This window comes from Ovis aries, chromosome 24 (assembly GCF_016772045.2).
Source record: "Ovis aries strain OAR_USU_Benz2616 breed Rambouillet chromosome 24, ARS-UI_Ramb_v3.0, whole genome shotgun sequence".
Lineage (NCBI taxonomy): Eukaryota > Metazoa > Chordata > Mammalia > Artiodactyla > Bovidae > Ovis > Ovis aries.
Window position 1 is genome coordinate 16,932,420 of NC_056077.1, and position 25,377 is coordinate 16,957,796.

A 25,377-nucleotide genomic window follows, 5' to 3' on the forward strand; every position below is an offset into this window, starting at 1 on the left:
TCCAGCGGGTGGCCCTGGGCCTGGCTGTTCCCCGAGTTGGACCCACATTTCTTCTAATCCCTGCTCTGGCAGCCCTCGTCAGGCTGCTGAGCAGTTTAGCCTAGATTTGTGACTTGGAGACTCGTGCCCATCTCATGAGCTTTGTGGACAAGGGAAAAGGGCATAAATTCTAGGTTTTCTGTAATTTTCCTCCCCTACTCATTAGGAATAAGGTCTTAGATGGACGGGCGGGGGGCGGCAGAGGGGGTGTGGACATCTGGGCAGAGTTTGAGAGCTTGTGAAAAATGCACTTTATAAAACTGGTTCATTTTCGTGGGTTCTTTGGGAAAGTTCTTAATAGAACACCTCACTTGAAACCGCATGTTCCCCCTCCAAAAAGGGGCTGGTTTTGACAGATCCTTTCATATAAGGAAAGATGTAAACCATCTTGAGTGGAATTCATTGCAATTTAAGAACTAGATGATCAATGTGAGACACATTTTCTCTCCAGGATTTCAAAATGCATTAACGTTTTCATTACTCAACACAAAATAATGCCAAATGTTGACCTTTCAGATATCTCTTTCAGAAAAACATGCCATAGCTTTCAACTTCCAGTCTTTTATCCTTTTGCAGTCATCTATATTATGCCATCGTTTATTTTAAAAACGTTCCTTAAATAACTACCAGGTTCATAAAAAGTTCAGGGAAGGCATAAAGAAATGTGAGCCAACACAGCTACAGACCACATGCTGCCCCTAAGAAAACTAGGGGGACAGAAGCATTGTGAATATCATTAAAAGTTATGAAATTTGCCATTGAACTTTGAAAAAAATTAAGCATCTGATCAGGTATAAACCCCGTGGGACGGAGCAGGGTAGGGGGCTTTGTAAGGGAAGGAGATTTTCCAATCAAATGCTGCTTTGGGAAATGTTGGGGAAAAAAGTTTATGTAGGGAAAATGCAGCCAAGATATACCCCATTGGGGGAGACTTTATATAGTTATGAACTGTGAGGAGCAGGCCCTCCTCTACCTAGTCGAAAGAAAAAAGGTCCCAATCAGCAGCCACACAATTAGTGAATATATAGAGCGCTGCGTGCAAAATCTTGCTACAGGCACAGTAATATCCTCTTCCAAAGGAGGTGTGGGGTTATTAGACTTTAAAACCTACCCTTTGTACTTTGGTAAATCAGTTTTTGTTACACAATGTGCCTGGTTTTCACCCAAGTTCTCTAAGTACAACTTCAGAAGACTTCAACATCAGCTTGTGAAACTGAAGTAGGTGAAAAAAACTAAAGAAACTGACTTAAAATAGCACAGTTCTCCACAGTCCCTTGTTACTCAAGGAACATGTTCCCAGACTTATTTACAACTTAACAGCCTAAGGCACTGAAATAAGGTCCTTAACTAAATTTCCAATTGCCCTAATTACTAAAAATCCCAGCCTGCCGAGGTGTAGCTTCCTTCAGAGTTTTGGGTTGGTTGGTTGGTTTTTTTTTTTTTTGGTACTACAAAGGCAGGATGTGAGCTTTTGAAGTGTATCAGATGACTGAACAGATCCTCCTACAGAATCTGGCAGCAACAAATGTAATCTGATTTCCAGATATTCAAACAAGCTGGATATTGTTTTCCTTCAGAGCTTTTACACACCATACACCAGGGAATATATGTCAATAATAATCTACAGAAGTTTTTAAAGATATACAAAATGAAGCTTAATAAATTGTGACTTAATACTAAGAGCTTTGAAGTAAAATTTCCACTTCTATTCAAAAATATTAGAACATGTAAAATAAATTTTTTTAGAATCAACTTTTTAAACTTTTGGAGGTATTAATGCTTTAAAAAAGCTATCCATACCCCAAAATTAAGTTTTCTGGAAACTACTTCAACAAATTCAGAGCTTAAATGCTACGTCTTTTAAGACTTTATTTTCTGAAAAACAGGTATTTCATACAATCTTTGCCATGTTAATGCAAATATGCACAAAGTAGGCCATGTACTTTTGTTTTCCAAAAGATGCATTATGAGCATTTTCAGGAAGCTGGTGTGATTTATTCAACTTTTAATCTTAAATACAATCACAAAATTATATCCATCAGGAGGCATTACAACCTTTTGTACAGAGAAGCCACTTTATTTATACAATGTTACTAGAACAAGGAAGATTCAGTTCAACTCAATTTGCTCTTATATAATAAGGGTAAAGTAAATTAACAAGTGAAGTATGATGTTGCTGTTGACATTACAGGTGGAAATACAAGGAAAATTTAAACCTGAAAATAAAAGAACTTTAAACAGGAGCTGAAACTTGGACTGTCAAGGAAAAAAAAAAGCCTGTTTTGAAAGACATACATTCTGCAAGTCTGCATTTCAGAACATTCAGTTAAGTTTATCATCTTCCAAAGTCAGGCTAATTTTATGACATTTTTACAATAGCACAACAAACAGCTTTTTCCCTAGTAAGCCCAAATTCCCATGGAAAGCAAGAGGCTAAATGGTTCATGTTGTACAACTAACCACTGAACCTATAAAGCTTCTCTCAATATAGTTCATTTGCCCTTTTGTGAAAAAAGAGATGGTGATATTGTTACCCAGGCCTTAAAAAAAGCAGGAAAAGTGCAACAAACCCTTCCGGGTTCATAATACAGTGGATTTCCTTCCTCAGTGTTTGGGAAATTTATAATGCTAGTTTTTCCCCATAGGAGGAATCTTTCTAATACAACCCAAATAGTGGAAAAAAAAAAAAAAATCTGCCTTCTTTAAGCAATCCTTTTATTAACATAGTCTACCTCCTAGAGTTAAGAGGGGAAAAGTCCTAGCTCTAAATTACTGGCATTTTACAAGCTCAAGATACAGAATGGAAGGGCATTGGTTTTCATATGTATCTGGTTTTATGTAAAACAAAGGTACTTCAATGTGCTAACAGAAAAACATTCATTTTTTTTTTTATGTATATGAACAGAAGCTAACAAGCTAATTGTAGGCATCTTCTTTAATATGAAAAGAACTGGGAGAAAAGAAGAACCAGCTCCTTTGATTTTAGTACTGCCAAAACAAGTAAGCCCCCAGAGTAATTACAAATATGTAGAGGAAAATAGGCCAGGAAGACTTTTCAATTCAAAGTACTGCCTATATCACAACAGATTTAAAAGGACCTAAGATTGCACATCAACTCTAATATTTGGCTGTACTTGCATTGCCCTGCTTGGAATTTTTTAATGGCTCTTTCCTTGAATTTCACACATCAGAACAACCACAATTAAAAACAAAAACAATGCAGATAACACCAAACGGACATTAAGAACACTACATACAACAGATATTAGAGGCAAGTGTTAAGGGCAGAAGTGATGGAAGTTTTTCTTTGTATTACAAACCCTCAACCCTGAACCTGGGGTTTGGGCTCTAAAAGAGCAATTTAGGGGAGCAGATCAAGAGCTTATCAGTTCTCACACAGAAACCTCACATATCTCAAACAACTCACAAGTGTCAGACACAAAAGAATCATCATCTAGCAAACTATGTGAAGAACTCATGACCAGAAATAATGAGATACTGCAAGACACACCAAAGAAACAAAGTAAAAGAGAAATACAGACAGCTCCATAGACTACTAAGCCTCCACAGCTTTACAGAGAAATCAACTAAAATTCAGGCGATTCTAGAAAATTAAAGACAGCAAAACACTTATGATAAACTTCAATTTCCAAGGGTACCTCAAATTGTAGAAGTTGTAAGTTATTCTGTACCCCCTGAATCTTAAGAAGGGTGGGGGGAGCACAAGAGAGTGAGTGCAGAAGTCGGGTGGGGAGGAAGAGGAGGAGGAAGGTGGGAGAGGGGATGGGGGACAGGAGAAGGGAGGGAGCAGCAGACCCCTGGTTTGCCACAGGCATTTCTGTACTATCAAAAATGCATGACTTCATAACCATAGCACTCTGAACTTCACATTTTAAAAGATAATCACCAAAATACAGACCTGTCTTCTGAATCTGCTGTATGATCAAAGCCTTTTACTGCTGATTAAATCTCTTAACTGTTGAGTTCCCTTGTAACAGTTCAAAATGACAAGGCTACTTGTCAAAAGACTTCCCCAGAAGCAGCCAGAGAGTACAGACTGAGGTCTTATTGTCCAGAAGGCAGCAAAAAGCAAGCTTTGAAGTCATCAATCACTCATATCTGCCCTACAACCAAACATGTAGATGTCACACTATTCTCTGAGGGATCATTTTAAAATAAAAGTGATGGATAATTTAGCAGAGGCACGTGTTTTTTATGTAAAGCTGTTTTCACTAGGATAAGGTGCCAGGTACCTCTGAAGCCTGAAATTCACAGGCAATAAAATTCACCTATTTCATTTTTCTTCTTTACCAAAGAAGAAGCAATTTCTGATTACTGTCTATAAGGACAAACTAGTGTGAACTGTTTTTATCACTGTAATAGAAGTTTTTCCTTGTGACAAAGAATGTTGTTAAGAGACTAATCTTGAAACAGTAGAGGTAATCAAGTGATGAGTGCAACAGCCTCTAGGAAATAAAGCAGTGTGCAAAACACAATATGGCATTATTATTCCGATAGGTTGTTTTGATTGTGAAAATAAGGTTCAAAATGAATGAAGAAAATAAAATTTGATGCACTAGTTTCCTTAACTTGCCATTAGACACATGGGTATTCAAAAATATCACCTTTCTTATAATACCTGTCAAAGTATTAAAAGAGCACTGATACTGAAATGCATTCTCCCATGAGTATTTAAAGATTACAGATTAATATGGCAATCAGAATACAGGAAAGGCCAGAACTATGTGAAATTTTTCGTTAATTCCTTTCAAGTTTGTCTGTGAAGACTGGCAACTAGAAAGTGATCATAGCCCTAATCTCTAAATTGCAGGGAAAATGTACTCGATCAAGATTTTAATCCTCTTCTACTCTGTGTTGATACGTGATTTTAGGAATCCTATTCTAGTCTGGATTTTTATTTTGGATCAACAGTTGAGCTTACACAGTCAGTACTGAAATGCAATGCTAAATTTAAGGAAATCTTGATCATGAATTCACTACTAAACTATGAAAACTGTGCAAAAATTAAAGTACTTCACACACTAATAATGGAACTTAATAAAAGATGTTGGTGGTTCTTACTTTTTGCTTATGTTTCATGTATATGTCCTAAAAGGCCAGGTAAACTAAAGCACTTTTAATTTACACCTTGTAAATTGTAAATTAAAAGTATCAAATGAGAAAACTGAATTTAAAAAAAAAACATTTCACTCTACCTCCACCAGAACATCACTTTATTGTTAATCTGTCACCAACAATGTAAAACTCTTAATAGGTACTCTATCCTGGTTTTTAAAAAGGTAAAACATTACATTGGATTAGCTACTTTCTATGAAGAAACTACAGCAATCACAGAAGAGGGAAAATTTGAATGACTTCCCAAAAATGTACACTATAAGCAAAGGGGAGTGTACATTAAATCAAATGTCTGTTAGATTCATTACTTTTGAATGCACAGTGACAATTCTGGAAACTGTACATGATAGAATCACAGAAATGACTTAAATAACCAGAATTACATTTTGTATGTGATCATCAGACCTTTAAACTGTCCTTGCATTTTCCATGTTATCAGTGGTTTTGGAAAATTTTCTGTTTATCACTCCAAATATAAGTTAACAGCATCGAGATGAAGTATATGAAATATAAGGATTGAAATAAAAGTGAATGCGAGAGATGGCTAATCTACTAGATCAGGTAAAGGGGGAAATGGGCAAATGGAGGGGGACGGGGAGGACGACGATGGGGTGGGGTTTTTTTCCCTTCATTTCAGAAGTAAGTTCTTCCAATGTAGTGTATCTGTTACATAGCTCTCCTTCTTCAGTCCATTTCTGAAATTCATCTCATAGCCTTTTTTTGTACTTACTGGTCAACCCGACCAGTACTGTTGCTAAGCAACAAGTGTTATGCAAGAATCTGAATGCATCAAATCTTCCTTGGCTGTGATTTCTTCGCGGCCCCAGTTTCCTCTGTTTCTGAGCGGGGTTTTTTTCCTGGATTGTACACACGGGGTCAGGTGGAATGGAGTTCCAAATCACTGTGCTCCGCGGCATCCCGATCTCTTTCTGCAGCTAACCTCCTGACACGTCTGCAGCTGTTCTGTGGCAGAAAGACAATCTCCGTGTTCAGGCGGTGAGCTTGCTTGCTTTCTTTCACCCTTGACCTTGGGGTTGCAGGCCATGGTGTTGGGCGTATCCCTGAGTGCAGCTGTCCTGCAGGATTCACTTCCCTAGCGCACCGAGATTTCCTAGGTTTCCTCAGAGTATGCCCCCAGTTGCATCACCACCGACTGTGGTGTGGCTTTGGATGCCTGAGGCTGAGTTGATTCTGGTGGATGTCTGACCTCGCTTAACCAGACTCATCTACTGTCTTGCCATTCATACCCAGGCTGTCCAACCTTCATACAGCTGAGCCAAGTTATCTAGATTAGTTGCTTCCTTAATGACATAGTCAACCTGTAAAAATGGGCAAGATAGAATTTAAAGCCATTTAAAACTTGAAAGAACATGATTCATATCTGAGTTACATGAACTGTTTAAGTTTCTAATCACCCAAATTAATTACCCAAAGATGTGCAGTTGTCATGGTGCGAAGAACTTAAATAATCTGAGTTTCCCTCCTAATTCTGTAACTTACAAATGTGTGTCTTGGGAAAGTCACAATCCCCTTTGAGCCTCACAAATCCTTAGATGGAGAGAGAGTGCCACTGACCTCACAGGTGTTCCTGGGATTAAACATGTGAATTCACTGGACAAATGCTTAGGTGAACTGAAAAGTGCCCAGAAGATTCTGGAACACAGTTTGATACTCAGTTTGAAACATCTCCTAATTCTGACTCAGCTAAATATTCTTTTATAGTAAGAGATATGATCATTTCTCTATCCAGAGCATCCATCAGGGTCCAATTATATAGTAAATGCTCACTATATGGCTGCTGAATTATAACCTACAACAGTTCTTTGTGTGCAAAGAACTCTATACTTACCCTACTCCTGTGAACCACTTGACATTTTTTTATATAAAACTTAACTATCAGAATAAAAAGCACAATAGCTAAGCATCCTTCAAAAAAAAAAAAAAAAAAAATGGGACAGAGATCTAAGATGCAGTCAGGAAGGCACACAACCCATTAACCTACCAGAAAATTTCTGAAGCAAAGATACCTCTAGACCCAGAACACTGTCCAGGGTTTTTGACAAATTTGACACACCCTCTCTAAAGAATGACTCTTAACCAAGAAGAGCTTAAGCTCAGATCCAATACAGAGATCTAACAGTTCAAAATTTTAAAAAAATGTCTTGCTGATGTGAATTGTGAACGCCAAGCCATTAGAAAACAGGGTATTCACAAGCCTCAGATTTTTACCCCACCCCACAGAAGAAAAGGCAAATGTGTAATGGAGAACTCAGGGGAACATTACCCTTGACTAAGTGCTCTACTTTAATGACAAAGACGGCACAGACAGACACACATTCAACGATGTAAAATTCTAAGAACGCATCACTGGCAAAGTACTCTTGCCAAAAATGCTATGATATAAAGAAAATATCAGACAAATATAAACTGAGGCACATTCTGCAAACCAAGTGGTCTGGACACATCAAAAATGTAAATATCATAAAAGAAAAGGCTCAGGAATTGTTCTAGACATTAAAAGGAAATTAAAACAGGAACAAGTATATAAACTTCAGGATAAGCTTTGACTAAATTCTGTATGGGTGGGGGTGGCTAAGTAAAAAAGGATATCTGAAGATATCTGGAGAAACCTAAATATGGACTCAATGGTGGAGAGCAGTCAACATTAACACCAGTGTTAAGTTTTCTGAAATTGATAATTTTATAATTGTATCCTAGCTATATATCAAAGCCTTCTTCAGCGATCAATGCAAAGAAATAGAGGAAAACAACAGAATGGGAAAGACTAGAGATCTCTTCAAGAAAATTAGAGATACCAAGGGAACATTTCACGCAAAGATGGGCTTGATAAAGGACAGAAATGGTATGGACCTAACAGAAGCAGAAGATATTAAGAAGAGGTGGCAAGAATACACGGAAGAACTGTACAAAAAAATCTTCACGACCCAGATAATCATGATGATGTGATCACTAATCTAGAGCCAGACATCCTGGAATGTGAAGTCAAGCGGGCCTTAGAAAGCATCACTACAAACAAAGCTAGTGGAGGTGATGGAATTCCAGTTGAGTTATTTCAAATCCTGAAAGATGATGCTGTGAAAGTGCTGCACTCAATATGCCAGCAAATTTGGAACACTCAGCAGTGGCCACAAGACTGGAAAAGGTCAGTTTTCATTCCAATTCCAAAGAAAGGCAATGCAAAAGAATGCTCAAACTACCACACAATTGCACTCATCTCACACACTAGTAAAGTAATGCTCAAAATTCTCCAAGCCAGGCTTCAGCAATATGTGCACCGTGAACTTCCTGATGTTCAAGCTGGTTTTAGAAAAGGTAGAGGAACCAGAGATCAAATTGCCAACATCTGCTGGATCATGGAAAAAGCAAGAGAGTTCCAGAAAACATCTATTTCTGCTTTATTGACTATGCCAAAGCCTTTGACTGTGTGGATCACAATAAACTGTAGAAAATTCTGAAAGAGATGGGAATACCAGACCACCTGACCTGCCTCTTGAGAAATCTGTATGCAGGTCAGGAAGCAACAGTTCGAACTGGACATGGGACAACAGACTGGTTCCAAATAGCAAAAGGAGTACGTCAAGGCTGTATATTGTCACCCTGCTTATTTAACTTATATGCAGAGTACATCATGAGAAACGCTGGACTGGAAGAAACACAAGCTGGAATCAAGATTGCTGGGAGAAATATCAATAACCTCAGATATACAGATGACGCCACCCTTATGGCAGAAAGTGAAGAGGAACTGAAAAGCCTCTTGATGAAAGTGAAAGAGGAGAGCGAAAAAGTTGGCTTAAAGCTCAACATTCAGAGAACGAAGATCATGGCATCTGGTCCCATCACTTCATGGGAAATAGATGGGGAAACAGTGTCAAGACTTTATTTTGGGGGGGCTCCAAAATCACAGCAGATGGTGACTGCAGCCATGAAATTAAAAGGCGCTTACTCCTTGGAAGAAAAGTTATGACCAACCTAGATAGCATATTCAAAAGCAGAGACATTATTTTGCCAACAAAGGTCCATCTAGTCAAGGCTATGGCTTTTCCTGTGGTCATGTATGGATGTGAGAGTTGGACTGTGAAGAAGGCTGAGCACTGAAGAATTGATGCTTTTGAACTGTGGTGTTGGAGAAGACTCTTGAGAGTCCCTTGGACTGCAAGGAGATCTAACCAGTCCATTCTGAAGGAGATCAACCCTGGGATTTCTTTGGAAGGAATGATGCTAAAGCTGAAACTCCAGTACTTTGGCCACCTCATGGGAAGAGTTGACTCATTGGAAAAGACTCTGATGCTGGGAGGGATTGGGGGCAGGAGGAGAAAGGGACGACAGAGGATGAGATGGCTGGATGGCATCACAGACTCGACAGATGTGAGTCTGAGTGAACTCCAGGAGATGGTGATGAACAGGGAGGCCTGGCGTACTGCGATTCATGGGGTCACAAAGAGTAGGACGCAACTGAGTGACTGAACTGAACTGAACCATATATCATAACTATATATTATTACAATGTTTTGTTTGGAAGACAAAGTACTTAGGCAAGAAGTGTTACACAGGAAGATTAGGCAAATAGAAGAATATTAATAACTGATTTGCCAATTCAAGGCAAGGAATATATAATACATGAGCATTCCTATAACATTTCTGAAGGTTTGAAACTTTTCAAAATAAATAGCTGTGGGCAAAAGAATTCATTCCTGAATTTATATATACAATTTTAATAATATTAATGATAAAATTTCAGAGTAATAACTTCAGACCAACTGACACCCAGGAACACATTACAGATTACTTATTTATAGGTATTACTGACACCCAAAGTGTCACCCTCATATCATTAGAAACCTTCATATAGCTCTCTAACACACAAACTAACAGTCTTCTGTTGGAATAGAAAGGGTCAAGCAACACCTCAAATTTTGGTTAAAAGAGGACTGGGTTGAAAGGAAAGTGTTAACAGGCTAGAGTGAGAGTTGACAATCTAGGAGCTGTGTTATTCAAAATCTTCTGAGGCCTGAAAATAGATTTAAATTAGTTATTTCTCGATATGCCACCAAAGATGTGGATGAGGGAATCTTTAAACCTATACTGCTTCAGCAGCATTAAAACATGTAGCTCAAGTTTAAAAGATGGTCACCTGTTCAGCAACTGACATCCTCCTATTCGGATCAACATCTCGGCCCTCTAGCTTGGCTTTCACTCTCTTCCACACGCTCACTGCATACGAGTTTCTCTCCTGCACAGCTATGAAGCAATGGAGACATGTATAAGTCAAGCCACCACTCTGTATTAATATTTAATATTTAAGGTGTCCTTATTTTAACTAATTACCTTTTCCAGTCTTAGGGTCTCTGACGGCCTTTTTAGGACTACAAGCAACACTCTTGCCAGCTCCCGGAATGGTGCTTGGTGGAGTATCTGCTGATGTAGCTAGATTTTTCTGAATCAGCTTTCTAGCATTCTGTGACATGACATCAGGCTGAGTCTTCTGGCCAGTGTTGCTTCGCACTGCTACAGAGAGAAAGTTGGTAGCTCAATGTACACGTAAACAGAAAACAGGCGAGCAGGGCAGTTCTGTTTCAATTATCAACTGCAAATGGACAGCCCTAATACTAGATGTGATACTACACAGAATGATAGAATTTGTATACGTGTGCGCATGCACACAGAGAAGTCAACAAATACACAGTGGTTTTATCTCTAGTTGGACTGGAACTACAGATGTTTCTATTAATTAATTTTCCATATTTCCCTAACAGACATATATTTTATAATCGACAATATTTGAACACAGAGTATTTCTACTCTCTAATCTCTAACATAAATACTTTTAAAATTAAGGCAAAATTTGTTCAGTTTGAAACATGACAAGAAATTAGGGAAACCCTTTATATACTTAAATAATTAATTTCCTATGGGAGTATAGTTGATTTACAATGTTGCGTTAGTTTCTGCTGTACAGCAAAGTGAATCAGTCTCTTTTAGGTTCTACTCCCATATAGGTCATTACACAATACTGAACAGAAGTCCCTGTGCTATACAGTAGGTTCTTATTGTCTATTTTATGTATAGCAATGTGTATATGTCAACCCCAATTTCCCAATTTACCCCCTGCTTAGTAACTATAAGTTTGTTTTTTACATCTGTGATATAATTTCTGTTTTTGTAAATATGTTTATTAGGGAAAACCTTTAAGAAGATGATGACTATAAACATGTCTGTTGTTTATTTTCTAAGTCCTGTCTGACTCTCTTGTGACTCCACAGTCTAAAGCCTGTCAGAGGCCTCTGTCCATGGGATTTCCCAGGCAAGAATACTGGAGTGCACTTCCATTCCCTTCTCCAAGGGATTTTCCGGACCCAGGGATAGAAACCATGTCTCCTGCTTCTCCCGCATTGGCAGGTGGATTCTTTACTGCCTGAGCCAACAGGGAAGCCCAATAAACATATTAGACACACTTTAACGTCTTAGCATCTATGTGTAGATTATTAACAGGTCAAGATACAGGCTTTTCTGAATAGAGGAGTCTTACCTGCAGCAAAGGATGGTTGATAAGTAGCAGACGATGTTGGACTCGAACATTCATTTGTTGCATCGGTGACTAAGGGTGATGCAAAACTCACTAAATTATTATAGACACTGAAATACAAAATAAAATGACTCATTTATGAAACGCTTCAGCAAACAGCTACTTGTAAGTATGAACAAAACTGAAAAAAATATTAAATTAAATAAACAAAACTTACTTTACCAGATGTTTTGCTTACATTTTAAATTCAGGCCTGAAGGGATTCTTACCTCTGGCTTTGCGTTTTCAGTTCTTTCAAGGTGGGAGTTATTTCCTGGAGCATTTCAACATGTTCTTGACTTCGAACCTGACCCATGGCTTGGACTAATGTAAACAGCACTGTCTGAATGTTGTCTTGCCATGATTTATATTCACCCAAGAACTGCCTAACACTGTTCTCATAGGGAACATCTTCACCATCTGCCAGAGCAGCTTCTTCATCCTAGAATCAATATGTTAATGATTACGAAAAATGGTATTTGTTTTAATATTACTCTTCAGACAGTCACCTTTTGGATAACAGGTAATAAGTGGCTTCTTAATATCAATGTATTTAATCTGCTTATTACAATTTATTAATAACTTCTTTTCAATAGGAATCTTGTTTCCAGCATAAATAAAAACTCCAACTAAAAAGAAATCCAGGGACTTCCCTGGCAGTCCAGTGGTTAGGACTCCATGCTTCCTGCGGGGGGGCACGGGTTTGATCCCTGCTTGAGGTCCCACAAGCCACATGATGCAACCAAAGACAAAAAAATTCAAGAAGTAAGTGATCTACTGTTTTGTGATAATAAAGCCTTTTCTGAGGACTGTTTCCTTACTATCTAGATTCTATACAATACTGGAGAGAAGAGGTAATATTTCATTTATTTCGGAAGCAAACTATATGATTTGAGTTGGGAGGCAGAACAGAGAAGTTAGAGATCTAAATACTCTGTGAGACTAAGTTCAAGGTTCAGCTCTTCTATAAATTATGTGACTTTGTATAAATCAATTTCTCTAAGCCCCAATTTCTCTGTGTACAAAATCGGAATACTATTTACTACCTGCTTTAAAAAAAAAAACCAGTTGACAGTTGATGAAAACACAAATAAACTCAGTGACAAACTAGAAATATGACCTTGGAGAAATAAGTTTTTTTTTTCCTCATGAATAAAACTCTTTTGTAATTTTATAAAAGGGGGGAGTAATTATGTGTCAATGGTATTAATCTTACCTTGGCCATTGCTTTCAGGAGATGTTTGACATCTCCAAGCTGCCGGTTATGGCCAGTGAGCACAGTCTTTATATTATCAACCAGATTCTGAATTGTTTCACAGACTGTTTCTATTTGTTGCTCTTTCTCTGTCTGAATTGCTCTCTGAGTAGACATATCCTGGGTCAGTTGTTTGTGTGCTGACAAAAGCCACTCAGAGCTGCCAATAGGATGTTCAAGAGTCGTGTCCTAAACAGAATAAGGGTTTAAGAGTTAGCCAGAAAAACATAAGATTCTTTTCCTCAACATCACATCAAAAGATACTTATAACTCAAGTTGATACAAAGAACCTCAGTTGCTGAATCATGGATTAATTCACTAGAAAACATAGTGTTTTCTTAAAAATTTAAATAAATTTTTATAAATACTTGATAATTTAAACAATCTATGAAATACAAACTAAGGTTTTTACTTTTCCGCATAATTATACAGGGAACAAATCCTTAAAGTTTAAAACCTAAGAAAATATATTTGGAGTAACAAAGATGACACACAGCTAGGATCCTGGACACTGTAAATAACTCTTTAAAATAAAACCAGAGCCTCCTAATATATATTCTAAAGCCTTCCCACAAAGTAGAAATGCTGAATTTATTAACTTGATATTCCAGCATTCACCCTCCACTAGCCTTCTGTCTGCTATCCTACTTTCAAAAGTGCATCTGAGTCATTTGCTACACATTATCTCTCTCCTTCCCTAGGAACCCCTAGAGTGATTCTACTTAAAGCTCACTTATAGCTCCGAGAGTTCTTTTCACTTTTTCATTTCATTCACTGTATTATGTGTATAAATAAGTTTCTTTGGGGATAAAAGAAAGATTTAGTCATCCTTGAATTCTTCATAACATCTCATATACAGTACATGCTCAATAAATGTAGACCAGTGAATACACTGATTCTGAGAGCATATAGTTGGTCTTATTTAATTTACCCAATCTCTTCAGTCCCAAGAATCAAGACTTACCACCCTCTGTAATAAACGAAGCTCTAACTCAGAGACTGAACTGTTAAACTGTGATGCAAATGAACACATTTGCTGACACCGTTTGATTAGTTCAAATAATGCAGCATCCAGGTTTAAGGCTTCTGCAGTTCTAGTTCGTAAACTTTCAAAATGAATGATATTGCTGCAGAGGAAAGTGACCTGTGAAGAGGAAAAAGAGTGGAACCATCACAATGAGGGAAAAAACTGCAATTAATGGAAGAAAAATACTACTACCTATTCATTTCAAGAATTCAGGAACAGGTCCTGAAAATGTATGAATGTATGACTCTCACGGGAAACAGACCCACTTCCTATAAAAGCTGTAAATAAATTAACAGTTTTAGGTTGATGCTGTCAAGTCTGAGAAGGCCAAAAAGCACCTAAATAGAGTTAGGTAAACATATCTTCTGCATGATTCTTTTTTAATACAGAAATTTTACTCCATAAAAAAACTGTTATCATATTCAGCTTAAATTTATTTGTGCTATATCCAAATTCCAATCTGAAATGCTCCCCCCTTCTGCTTCCACTCCTACATAATTTTACCATTTAGATCAGAAAACACTAACTGGTTATTTGACAATATTAAGGACATCATTCAAGGTACAGTAATAGTATTGTGATTATGTTACTAACTAGTTCTCATCTTTATATATACATACTGATATTTACAGATAAAGTGATATAATATTTGAAATTACCATTAAATTTAGGATAGGGAGTAGGGAGTATACAGAAAATAAAGTAGGACTTGAGTTGACAATTATGAAATTCTGGTAATGAATATATGGGATATGGGAATCATATTAGTTCAATGTTGTGCCTGATTATATAATCAGTTATATAATCCTGTAACTGAAAACACGATGGCACACACAGGTGCCCATACCTGACTTGCTCGTTGGCTCTCCTTAAGGACAAGATTTCTTCTTTCAGCTATTGTTGCTTCAAAATCCTGCAGCACCGGTGCCAGTGCAGGGTTGGCACCACCTGCCCATTTGAGTCGCTGTTCAATACTTGCTTCAAGTGCTGCCAGTTTCTCCTATAAAAGGCAGCAGAATCTCAGTGAATAGGACTCCACTTCCTATCTGTTGGCCATTTTATATGAATAAGAGAGATTCAAAAGAAATAGGATGGCATAAGTAACTTAGAAGACATCTTTAACAAACTGTCAACTTTTGGAATTAATCTTGACTTCATATTGAGTATTTAAGACTAAACATATCTGAGAAGGCAAGGACTGGCTTTCAGTTTATTTTGCAAAAGGAAGTTTCATTTTCGTTTCTAAATAGTCTTTAAAAAAAACAAAACCCCTGTTATACCAAATTCCCACTGCACTATATATGCTATCTATGAGAAAGTCCATTTATATCTTTGATTGTAAAAGATGAAAATCAGACTCCCACAAATGTAAATGTTTATGAATGATGGTAAAAAATCCAGCCAGATTATCACAATACAAACATTTTACATAACAAAGTTGCTTCATTATGTACTCAACATTTCAAGTGGCGGAGTTCCCATTCATACTCTTCGCCCCCACCCATTCACACACAGACACCTCTAGAATCAGAAAGGGCATGAGTTCAATCTCTAAAGTGAAAACTAGGACTAATATGCTATAGAGAAAAGGTATTTCAATCTTCAAAGAAGTAAGCTCAAGAAAAGTTCTATTAAAAATTTTAAAAATATTACTATAGTGATTGTAATTATACTAATATTAAACTATAAAACAGAAAAATGTCAGTTACTACTGAATATATGATATAAGAATACCAGAGATGTATATAAAACCATCATCAAGACCAGTTTCTCTTATTTAAAGACAGAAGGTGAGAGTAAATATTTTGCTGACGTAACCCCAAAAAAGTCAAAAATAATGGTTTAGAAAAATGTTCTGCTGCTTTTGGTATCACAAAATTCCATTAACTACACAATAGAAGGAAGATAGGCCTAAGCTTCATGGATATTAATAATATGCCAGACTTTCAGAAAACAAATTTGGTATTCAAGTTTTTACCATTACCAAGGTTAATGTGTAATGGCACAGTAATAGCCATTAAAAATTCTTAAATAGCTCATTAAAAATTTGAAATATTTAGTATGTCTCTATTCTTGGTTCAAAATATACTGCTAAGATTCAGTTACTTCGGAAGATGAGAAAAAAAAGACACAAATTAAAAATAAAAGTGAGAAAGGTATTAAAGTTCCTGTGACTTAAAAGCCAAGGACAGACTGAACAGAGCACTTCACCACAGTGGAGGTCATTTCTAAAAGTAAGATGTGCCAGAAGGAGGAGGTGACAAAACATACCTGAACTGTTGCAATTGAAGTTTCAATCTGGCTCAGAGTATGGAGCTTCTTTTTCATGCTGGTTAATATGGCAGAACGAGGGGGAGGCGTGACAGACATGGCTTGTGGTCTGTTGATAAGGAGATCTTCATGCTGCCACTGTTCAAAGAAAAAGAAATGTAATAAAGTAAGCAGGGGAAAAAACCGAGAGAGGGGAAGTGACATTAGGGGAAGGACTTGCGGGAGGACTGGGAGGACTGGGGGAGGAGGTAAAAAGTCCAGTTGCAGCAGGGCAGGGTTGGCGGGGAAGAGCAACAGAAACACAATAAAAGAATTAACCAGATGGAAAATTTCCTGAGGTAGAAAACGGCTGATAAATTTCTTGGATCACTGATATGCAGTATTTAAATAGCAATTCTGACTCTTTCAGCCATCTTGGACCCTGTGAAGGCCTGCTGGGAACGGGACTTCTAAAACGACAAATATGTCTGGAAGGCTGTGGTCCAAGGCAATTTTTGCTGACTATAAACGGGGTCTACGGAACCAAAGGGAACACACTGCTCTCCTGAAAATTGAAGGTGTCTATGCTCGAGATGAAACTGAATTCTATTTAGGCAAGAGATGTGCTTATGTGTACAAAGCAAAGAACAACACAGTAACTCCTGGTGGAAAACCTAACAAAACCAGAGTAATCTGGGGAAAGATCACTCGAGCTCATGGAAACAGTGGCATGGTTCGTGCCAAATTCCGAAGCAACCTTCCTGCTAAGGCCATTGGACACAGAATTCGTGTGATGCTGTACCCTTCGAGAATTTAAACTTCTTGAAAATAAATAAAAGTGTGGGAAAAAAAAATAAAATAAAATAAATAGCAATTCTGAAGGCATTCCCCAGTCTAAGTAAAAGTTTCCTACACAATCCCCCGAAAATATAATCTCCAGTTCAGAGGCTGGAACAAGCACAGTAGGTAGAAGAGTTGCCCAGCACGGGAGCTAAGCAAGTAACTGAGAGAAACAATGGCAGCAGAGAAGAAAGAATTCTCTAGTGAATCTGCAGGTGACAGAATGACAGAAAGGTGCAGGCAACTGCTGGCAGAGGGTCAGGCCATCTTTGGCGTGCATCTTGTATGCTGTAAGGTGGCCCCAGAAGGCCAAGGGACATCTGAGCTGAAATTTTAAAGTTATATATTGTGCTAGCTTAAAATGTGTTCAGATGAACAAAACTGGAAGGACTTTTATAATATTTTCCATATAACTATATGGAGGAGTTTTTAATGAATAAACTCTAATATGTATTAAATAAACCTTTTCAACATTATTTTTCTGAAGTAAAATAAATGCCAAGAAAAGCCCAATGTGGGGCTTTCCCTGCTGGTCTAGTGGTTAAGAATCCACTTGGCAATGCAAGGGACACTAGTCTGGGAAGATCCCACATGCTGTGGAGCAACTAAGCCTGTGCGCCACAACTACTGAGCCTGTGCAGTAGTTAGTGAAGCCTGTGTGCCTAGAGCCTGTAATCTGCAACAAGGGGAGCCACCGCAATGAGAAGCCTGTGCACCACAAATGGAGAGCAGTCCCTGCTCTTCACAACTAGCGCACAGCCAACAAAGACCCAAAACAGCCAGTAAATAAATAAAAGATTTTTCAAAATAGATGTTATTTAAAAAAAAATCCCGATGTGCTAGATGGACTGCTAACCTGTAACAAATGCAACTTCAGAATCTGAATAAATTACTTTTCTTAACTTATGAGCTAAGAAACCAGCTAACTGATAAAACTGCAAAGAGAAAAATACACTGGTTCCATGCCCGACCAGCTCCACTCTGGGGAAGTGGCTTCAATATAAATAATACAAAGTAACCAATGTTTGGGCCAAACCAGAAGCCCTGATACTACAGCCCCAATGCTACCCCATGAGTCCGCCTGACTGAAGCTACTGACAATATTGAAGTAAAGAAATAAGAAAAAAATCTATAATTTATACTGTGCTTATTATCTTACACAGATCACCTTTTTTTTTTCTTTTTTTAAAAAAGTATTATTTTTGGCAGCGCTGGGTCTTCGCTGCCGCGCGGACTTTCTCTAGCTGCTGAGAGCGGGGCTCTCTCCTGTTGCAGTGCATGGGCTTCTCACTGCAGTGGCTTCCCCTGTTGCAGAGCACAGGTTCCAGCGCATGCAAGCTTCAGAAGTCGCAGCACGTGGCGCACAGTAGTTAGTTGCTCAGTAGTTACTCACTCCAAGGCATGTGGAATCTTCCCAGACCAGGGATCAAATCCGTGTTCCCTGCATTAGCAGGTGGATTCTTATCCACTGTGTCACCAGGGAAGTCCCAGATCATCATTTTTAATTCACAGTCTTCAACCTTTTAGAGAGTACTGTCCCCATTCTACAGGTAAGGAAATCATATCTTAAGGGAGGTTAAAGGTAAGTTCATATACCCAAATCCAAATCTATCTCACTCCCAAAGCCTGTACTGCCCCGAAACAAACAAGGACAAAAATGGGCTTCTTAAAAACAGTTCACAAATGATGACAGGATGTATGCAGAGAACTTAGAGATTCAGGGAAACAAGATGTCACTTTGGAAATAATTAAGTTAGCCAGTACACAAGGAATATGATCAAATTGCCAACATCCGCTGGATCATGGAAAAGCAAGAGAGTTCCAGAAAACATCTATTTCTGCTTTATGCCAAAGCCTTTGTTGTGTGGATCACAATAAACTGTGGAAAATTCTGAAAGAGATGGGAATACCAGACCACCTCACCTGCCTCTTGAGAAACCTATATGCAGGTCAGGAAGCAACAGTTAGAACTGGACATGGAACAACAGACTGGTTCCAAATAGCAAAAGGAGTACGTCAAGGCTGTATATTGTCACCCTGCTTCTTTAACTTCTATGAAGAGTACATCATGAGAAACACTGCGCTGGAAGCAGCACAAGCTGGAATCAAGATTGCCGGGAGAAATATCAATAACCTCAGATATGCAGACGACACCACCCTTAGGGCAGAAAGTGAAGAGGAAGTAAAAAGCCTCTTGATGAAAGTGAAAGAGGAGAGTGGAAAAGTTGGCTTAAAGCTCAACATTCAGAAAACGAAGATCATGGCATCCAGTCCCATCACTTCATGGGAAATAGATGGGAAACAGTGGAAACAGTGTCAGACTTTATTTTGGGGGGCTCCAAAATCACTGCAGATGGTGATTGCAGCCATGAAATTAAAAGATGCTTACTCCTTGGAAGAAAAGTTATGACCAACCTAGATAGCATATTCAAAAGCAGAGACATTACTTTGCCAACTAAGGTCCATCTAGTCAAGGCTATGGTTTTTCCTGTGGTCATGTATGGATGTGAGAGTTGGACTGTGAAGAAAGGTGAGCGCCAAAGAATTGATGCTTTTGAACTGTGGTGTTGGAGAAGACTCTTGAGAGTCCCTTGGACTGCAAGGAGATCCAACCAGTCCATTCTAAAGGAGATCAACCCTGGGATTTCTTTGGAAGGAATGATGCTAAAGCTGAAACTCCAGTACTTTGGCCACCTCATGTGAAGAGCTGACTCATTGGAAAAGACTCTGATGCTGGGAGGGAATGGGGGCAGGAGGAGAAGGGGACGACAGAGATGAGATGGCTGGATGGCATCACTGACTTGATGGACATGAGTTTGAGTAAACTCTGGGATGGACCGGGAAGCCTGGCGTGCTGCGATTCATAGGGTCGCAAAGAGTCAGACACGACTGAGCAACTGAACTGAACTGAACAAATAAATTCAATTGTTAGAAATTACATATACAGGGTGGGGGACAGGGAGGCTCAATAGGGAGGGGATATATTTATATGCACAGCTAATTCACTCTGTTGTACAGCAAAAATGAACACAACACTGTAAAGCAATTATACTCCAATTGAAAGAAAAAGAAATTACATTTACAAATAATATTTAATGATAACACTAACATAACCATAAAACATTGATGGAAACTAATTAAAAGGACACAAACTATAAACAAAATGACCACAACTCCGTGAACGAGAAATGTTACGGCAATGTTAAAGCTGTGTTTGTTCCAGGCTGGCACAATTTGAGAAGTTTAAAATGTTCTCTTCTTTATATTTTTCTATAGTAATCTCCCAGCTTACCCCTTTATGAAGGGAAATACTTACCTGAAACATGGCGATGTGCAGCTGGACGCGCTGCAGGCTTGTCTTGCAGGAGGCAATGCTGGTTTCCAGCCTGCGCACCAAGTCGTGCTTCTTCCAGGCAGTGTCGTAGGAGCTCGCCAGCACAGTCGCCCTGTTCATGACCAGCTGAGAGAACTTCCCGATCTGGATGTTGTGCTCCACTGCCTTCTTACACAGATCGTCAACAGAAACTTTGCTTTCAGCACCAAAATCCTTCGCCTCCACCTGTGCAATGATGTCTACCCCTAGAGCACTGATGAAGCTGCACAGTGTGAGGCCCAGGGCTTGGTTCGGGAGTCCGATCAGGAGCTGCCGCACAAAGTCAGCTGTGAATGCCTTTATTGGTTTGGCCATCTGGTCTTCACTGAAACAAGAGTTTCTAAAAAGGGTTTTCACGTTGACGATCTGTACAGGCCCATTTACAGTATTCTGATCTTCAAGTGAACTTGATCCTAAAAAAGGAAAATTTTCTTTAAGTATTTCATATAATACTAAAATAAGGTGATAATGCTAACTTAAGAATCTGAAGACTTATATGAGCTTAAGATTTTACTTTACAGTTAAATTAAGCCTGCTCTATCCCATTTCCCTCCAAAGTACAAATCTGGCTTAAGTGTGAAATATTACCTGACAAAGTTTTAGAAAAGGTACCACAAAGCCGAAAGAACTCCTTAATTGTCTGTAGTCGTTTTAGAAAGAAGATCTCTTCCAGCACCTGTCGGTGATTATCATCATCAAAAAAATTGACCTGAGTGCTCCTGGCTTCCCGTATAATGTCAATCTTTCGCCAAGCTATAGGAATTTCCATCTTATTTAGCTATGTAAATGAAAGAAAAGAAAGTTCATTTCTCCACTCTCCAAACACAGAACAACTACTTTACTACACATGCATTATTCATCAAACCAGGTCAATTCTTTACCTTTTCAACCAATAAGCCAAAAGCAGTCTCAACTTGGGCAAACATGCCGTCAAATGCCACCAAAAGCATCTGGCCAGCTGACATTTTTGGTGTTTCATCGACTGAACCATTTCTTGGTTGGATTAATTCACCGTACTGAGCATGAAGCATTCTAGAGGAAAAGAAAAAGGAGTTAAAACCATTCCTAAACAGGAATATATTTGGGGGGAAACGTTAAGATCAACAAGTCTTACAGCTAGTATGCAGAGTCCAGGAAAAAGTCTTTTTATGAAGGAAGGAGTGTTATTAGCGATTGTTCATGTGATTAAATTTTATGCAAACTGAAGTTATGATAATTATAAAAGAACTATGTAAAATATTACAGTATCTCTTTACATACAGAACATAAAATAATCTATACTTCCAATATTAAAAAAAAAATCAAGAGGCACACAATTCTAAAGGTGGTGGACCTAGCAAAAGTTGTCCAGTATCTTCACGCTACAGTCACATGACAGAGTGAGCTACAGACAGTGAATGGAAATAGCTATCGTTTTTGGCATGCTGAGTTTTGAATAATGCACAGTTTGAAGGTAGGTCTTGAGAAATTTGCTCTCACATTATAATTAACTTAAGACTTGCATAGTGTTAATGCAAGTTTGTGCAAGCACCATGTTAAACATTTTATATAAATTTAGGCTATCAGAGAAATTTATAATAGAAAAAGAGCTATATGATGGTATAAAATTTTCATTTAGATTACCAGAAAGTTTCTCTAACACAAGATACATTCAGGCTGTAGCAGAATCAAACATGAAGTCTGTCACCCAGTGCATACACGGAAGTAAATATCCCTCCCTTTGAGAGTAAAGGGGATCTAGATTAGACATCAAGGGAAAGTAAGGGCTGAACTTTAGTGAGAAAGAAAAGTGTACAGACCTAGCATCTAACTTTTAAAATAATGCTAGGAACTTTTTGATAAAGCTCTTCCACAAATAATCTCATTATTTAGCTGACAAATGTTTATGCTATACTAATTACACTTGTTTTTTAAATTTTATGATAAAACTAAAAGAAACATGAGAAAATAGGAAAATTTTGAATGCAGGATAAAAGAAATCATTAAGAAGTTGTTACTGTTTCTTATGAAATAAGGACCTCGTAAGAAAATAAGTCTACATTTTAGATATACATTTCTCCTGCAGTTTAAGAATGAAAAGGTATTTGCTTCAAAGTAACCAGAGCAGTACAATTTAAACAAGATAAACCAGAAGCACAAAAAAAAGGGGGTGGGGGCAGGATTAATCACAGTGCAGATTATTACTGAAGGTGGTGAAATGGGAGTTCATTATATTGTTCTCTCTGCTTTCTTATATCTTGTAATTTTCCCATGGGAGGAAGTATGGTGGGTCAATTCACTGCAATTCTCTCAATTATATTTTCTGACAGTAACTAGACAGAATGCCAAAGAAAGAGGCCCTGAATCACAAGGGACAAAGGGGCTTAGGGTTTAGCTTTGGGTACACTGCATGGCTGAAGAAACTGTTCAAGGTCTACATGTTTCAAAGCCAAATTGGTTTCCTAGATTTAAGAGCTGAGAAATACAAAGTTCAATACCTAAAACAAACTTATAAAACTTAAGCTGACAAGCGTTCACCTGAAGTGACGTGTATACTCCATTAGCAGACTAAACTGGCACGGATGCTCCCATTGAATTCCAAGTGCTGGCTTAAAAAATACCACATTCCACCTTGTGTGTGAACACAAGTATGGTAAAAACTATGGCCCTTCAAGAATACGTATGTGTATGTAATAAAGCCGCACACACGAGTACACATGTAACTGGTGAAACCTGAATAAGCTCTGTGCACTGTACCAAAGTCAATTTCGTGGTGTAGCTACTGTACCACAGGTACGCAACATGCTACACTGAAGGAGGGGTGAAGGCTACATATCCCTGAACAATGTTTTTTAAAAAAATACAACTTCCTATGAATCTGTAATTATTTCCAAATAAAAGGGATTATTTTTTATTTATTTATTTTTTTCCCCACAGGGCAGGGTTGGGGGGGTAGCGAGGGGATGGGAAATGTTGTTTTGGTTTTGTTTTAGCCATGCCATACAGCTTGCAGAATCTACCAGGGACAGAACCTGCACCCTTTCCAAGCGCGGAATCCTAACCACTGGATTACCAAGGAATTCCCCCAAATGAAAGTTTTTTTAAAAAGGTATTACTGAGGCTTCCCCAGCGGCTCAGTGGTAAGGAATCCACCTGCTAATAAAGGAGATATGGGCTGCATGCCTGATCTGGGAAGATTCCACATGCGTTGGAGCAACTATGCCCGTGCACAACTATTGAGCCCGTGCTCCAGAGCCCAGGAACTGCAACTACTGAGCCTACAAGCCACAACTATTGATGCCCTTGTGCCCTAGAGCCCAGGCTCCACAACAAGGGAAGCCACCACGATGAAAAGCTGGAGCCACTGCAACTACACAGCAGCCCCTGCGCACCACAGCCAGAGAATAGCCTGAGCAGCAATGAAGACCCAGCACAGCCAAAGACAGATAAGACTTAAAACCCATCTGCCTTCCCAACTGTCTCACAAGAAAACAGCACAGCTTAGCATTCACTTGCCTGGCAACATCGATGTAATGAGCATGTGTTTCTTCCTCAAGTCCCATAGCTGCATTTCTTAAATAGGCTTGAAGAGATTCAACTAGAGTCTGCAGAGGAACACCATCAGTTGTCTGCTCAATCAGACTGTCCAGCTCATGAAGCATACTTTCTAATGTGTATTCTCCTTTCATTAAACATCTCAGTGCTTCTGGAAATATGATTTGCCGGAAATTTGAATTTAATTCCTGTAAATATGTGAGAAACCTACTTTAATGCTTCCTGAGTTTAGATAAAGCAACATTAAAGCTTGAAGTCAAACTGCTTTTCAGAACCAGAGATGAAAAATACAACACTCAACATTTAAAACAACCTTACAAAATTTAAGCTAATTTAGAAGTGTTCACCTGAAGTGAGGTGTATACACCATTAGCCAAATGAACAGCCTCAGATGCTTCCATGGGGTTAGGAATGTCTAAGTCTTGTGGCACTAAATGACATTGCTTCAGTAGCTGAACCAGGCATGTGACATTTCCGCTCATACTGCAGAGCTCCTCCAAGAACCAGGCTCCATCCCTAGAAGTCAGATCAACCAGCTGCTCTCCAGCACTCGATGCTGCTCCTTCCATCATTAGGTTACGCCTGAATGAGATAAATATTTGTACAGTGAAACTGACTTAGTGGAAACCACACAAATAGGATACCTCAAAATCTGGGAGAAAAAAAAAAAATAAAGCAGTCTTACACTGGGCAAAACTAACAGAAAGTACAAGGATATCTTAATTTTGGGATCAAACAAAAAACACATGAACTCTCTATAAGCACCAATGTTTGCAGAACAATGAAACAGTCACAATGATATGTCAGCTAACTCACCTTGTGAGAGTACAAAGGGCAGAAATAATAACACTTGCTAGACTCAAAGATCCTTCCTCTCCATTCTCGTGAAGGAAAACTTTGATACAACGTTCAATTTCTTTCAACTGATCTTCACAAACAGGTACAGTGACAGCTTCCTGTTTCAAGCGTTCCACCTGTCTAATAAGTCGGCTGTTGATGTCTGCTGCGTACCGCTGCAGGGTCATCTCAGTGGCCGTGATGAACTGACACACAGTTGCGGGTGGCTGGGGCGCATACTGAATTTCATATCTTTAAAAAAGAGAAAGAGGTGCTTGAAAAGAGAGTTCATACCTTACAAAATACTAACAAAGACAAGACTGACTACTGTATTTGATACTCAAACTTTGAAGAGCAGAAATCATTATTTCCATTTTACAGAAAAGGTCTCAAGAGCAAAAGTAACTTCTAAAAATGATTTGAGTGACAGAATCAATATGTGAATTCAGCTCTCTTTACCTGAACCCACCACTCTTAGATACATTTTATCTAAGAGTGAGATA

The 25,377-nt window shown here is 38.5% G+C and overlaps 2 protein-coding genes across 4 annotated transcripts in view; one reads left to right on the forward strand and one right to left on the reverse strand.

Moving 5' to 3' along the window:
* Positions 1-1,891: 1,891 nt before the first annotated feature.
* The window catches only part of SMG1 (SMG1 nonsense mediated mRNA decay associated PI3K related kinase), a 99,578-nt gene continuing 76,092 nt past the window's right edge, over positions 1,892-25,377 (reverse strand). For all 3 annotated transcript variants that reach the window (XM_027961508.2, XM_015104100.3, XM_042239789.1), the window contains 15 exons: positions 24,854-25,126; positions 24,385-24,619; positions 23,999-24,225; positions 21,385-21,535; positions 21,092-21,281; positions 20,447-20,916; positions 16,312-16,449; positions 14,888-15,040; positions 13,978-14,157; positions 12,975-13,202; positions 11,989-12,200; positions 11,723-11,829; positions 10,522-10,701; positions 10,328-10,434; positions 1,892-6,494 (listed from right to left, as the gene is read on the reverse strand). In XM_027961508.2, coding sequence (XP_027817309.1) covers positions 6,417-6,494; positions 10,328-10,434; positions 10,522-10,701; positions 11,723-11,829; positions 11,989-12,200; positions 12,975-13,202; positions 13,978-14,157; positions 14,888-15,040; positions 16,312-16,449; positions 20,447-20,916; positions 21,092-21,281; positions 21,385-21,535; positions 23,999-24,225; positions 24,385-24,619; positions 24,854-25,126 — 2,929 coding nt within the window. In that variant the 3' untranslated portion in view covers positions 1,892-6,416. The remainder of the gene's footprint in view (positions 6,495-10,327; positions 10,435-10,521; positions 10,702-11,722; positions 11,830-11,988; positions 12,201-12,974; positions 13,203-13,977; positions 14,158-14,887; positions 15,041-16,311; positions 16,450-20,446; positions 20,917-21,091; positions 21,282-21,384; positions 21,536-23,998; positions 24,226-24,384; positions 24,620-24,853; positions 25,127-25,377) is intronic.
* On the forward strand, positions 16,712-17,158 carry LOC101115593 (large ribosomal subunit protein eL33-like). Its single transcript, XM_042239790.2, has one exon. It carries the CDS (start codon positions 16,775-16,777, stop codon positions 17,105-17,107), a length of 333 nt encoding a protein of 110 aa, XP_042095724.1. The 5' UTR covers positions 16,712-16,774; the 3' UTR covers positions 17,108-17,158.

Coding starts and splice junctions, on each gene's coding strand:
- LOC101115593 (XM_042239790.2), top strand. CDS start 16,775: ATGTCTGGAAGGCTGTGGTCCAAGGCAATTTTTGCTGACTATAAACGG.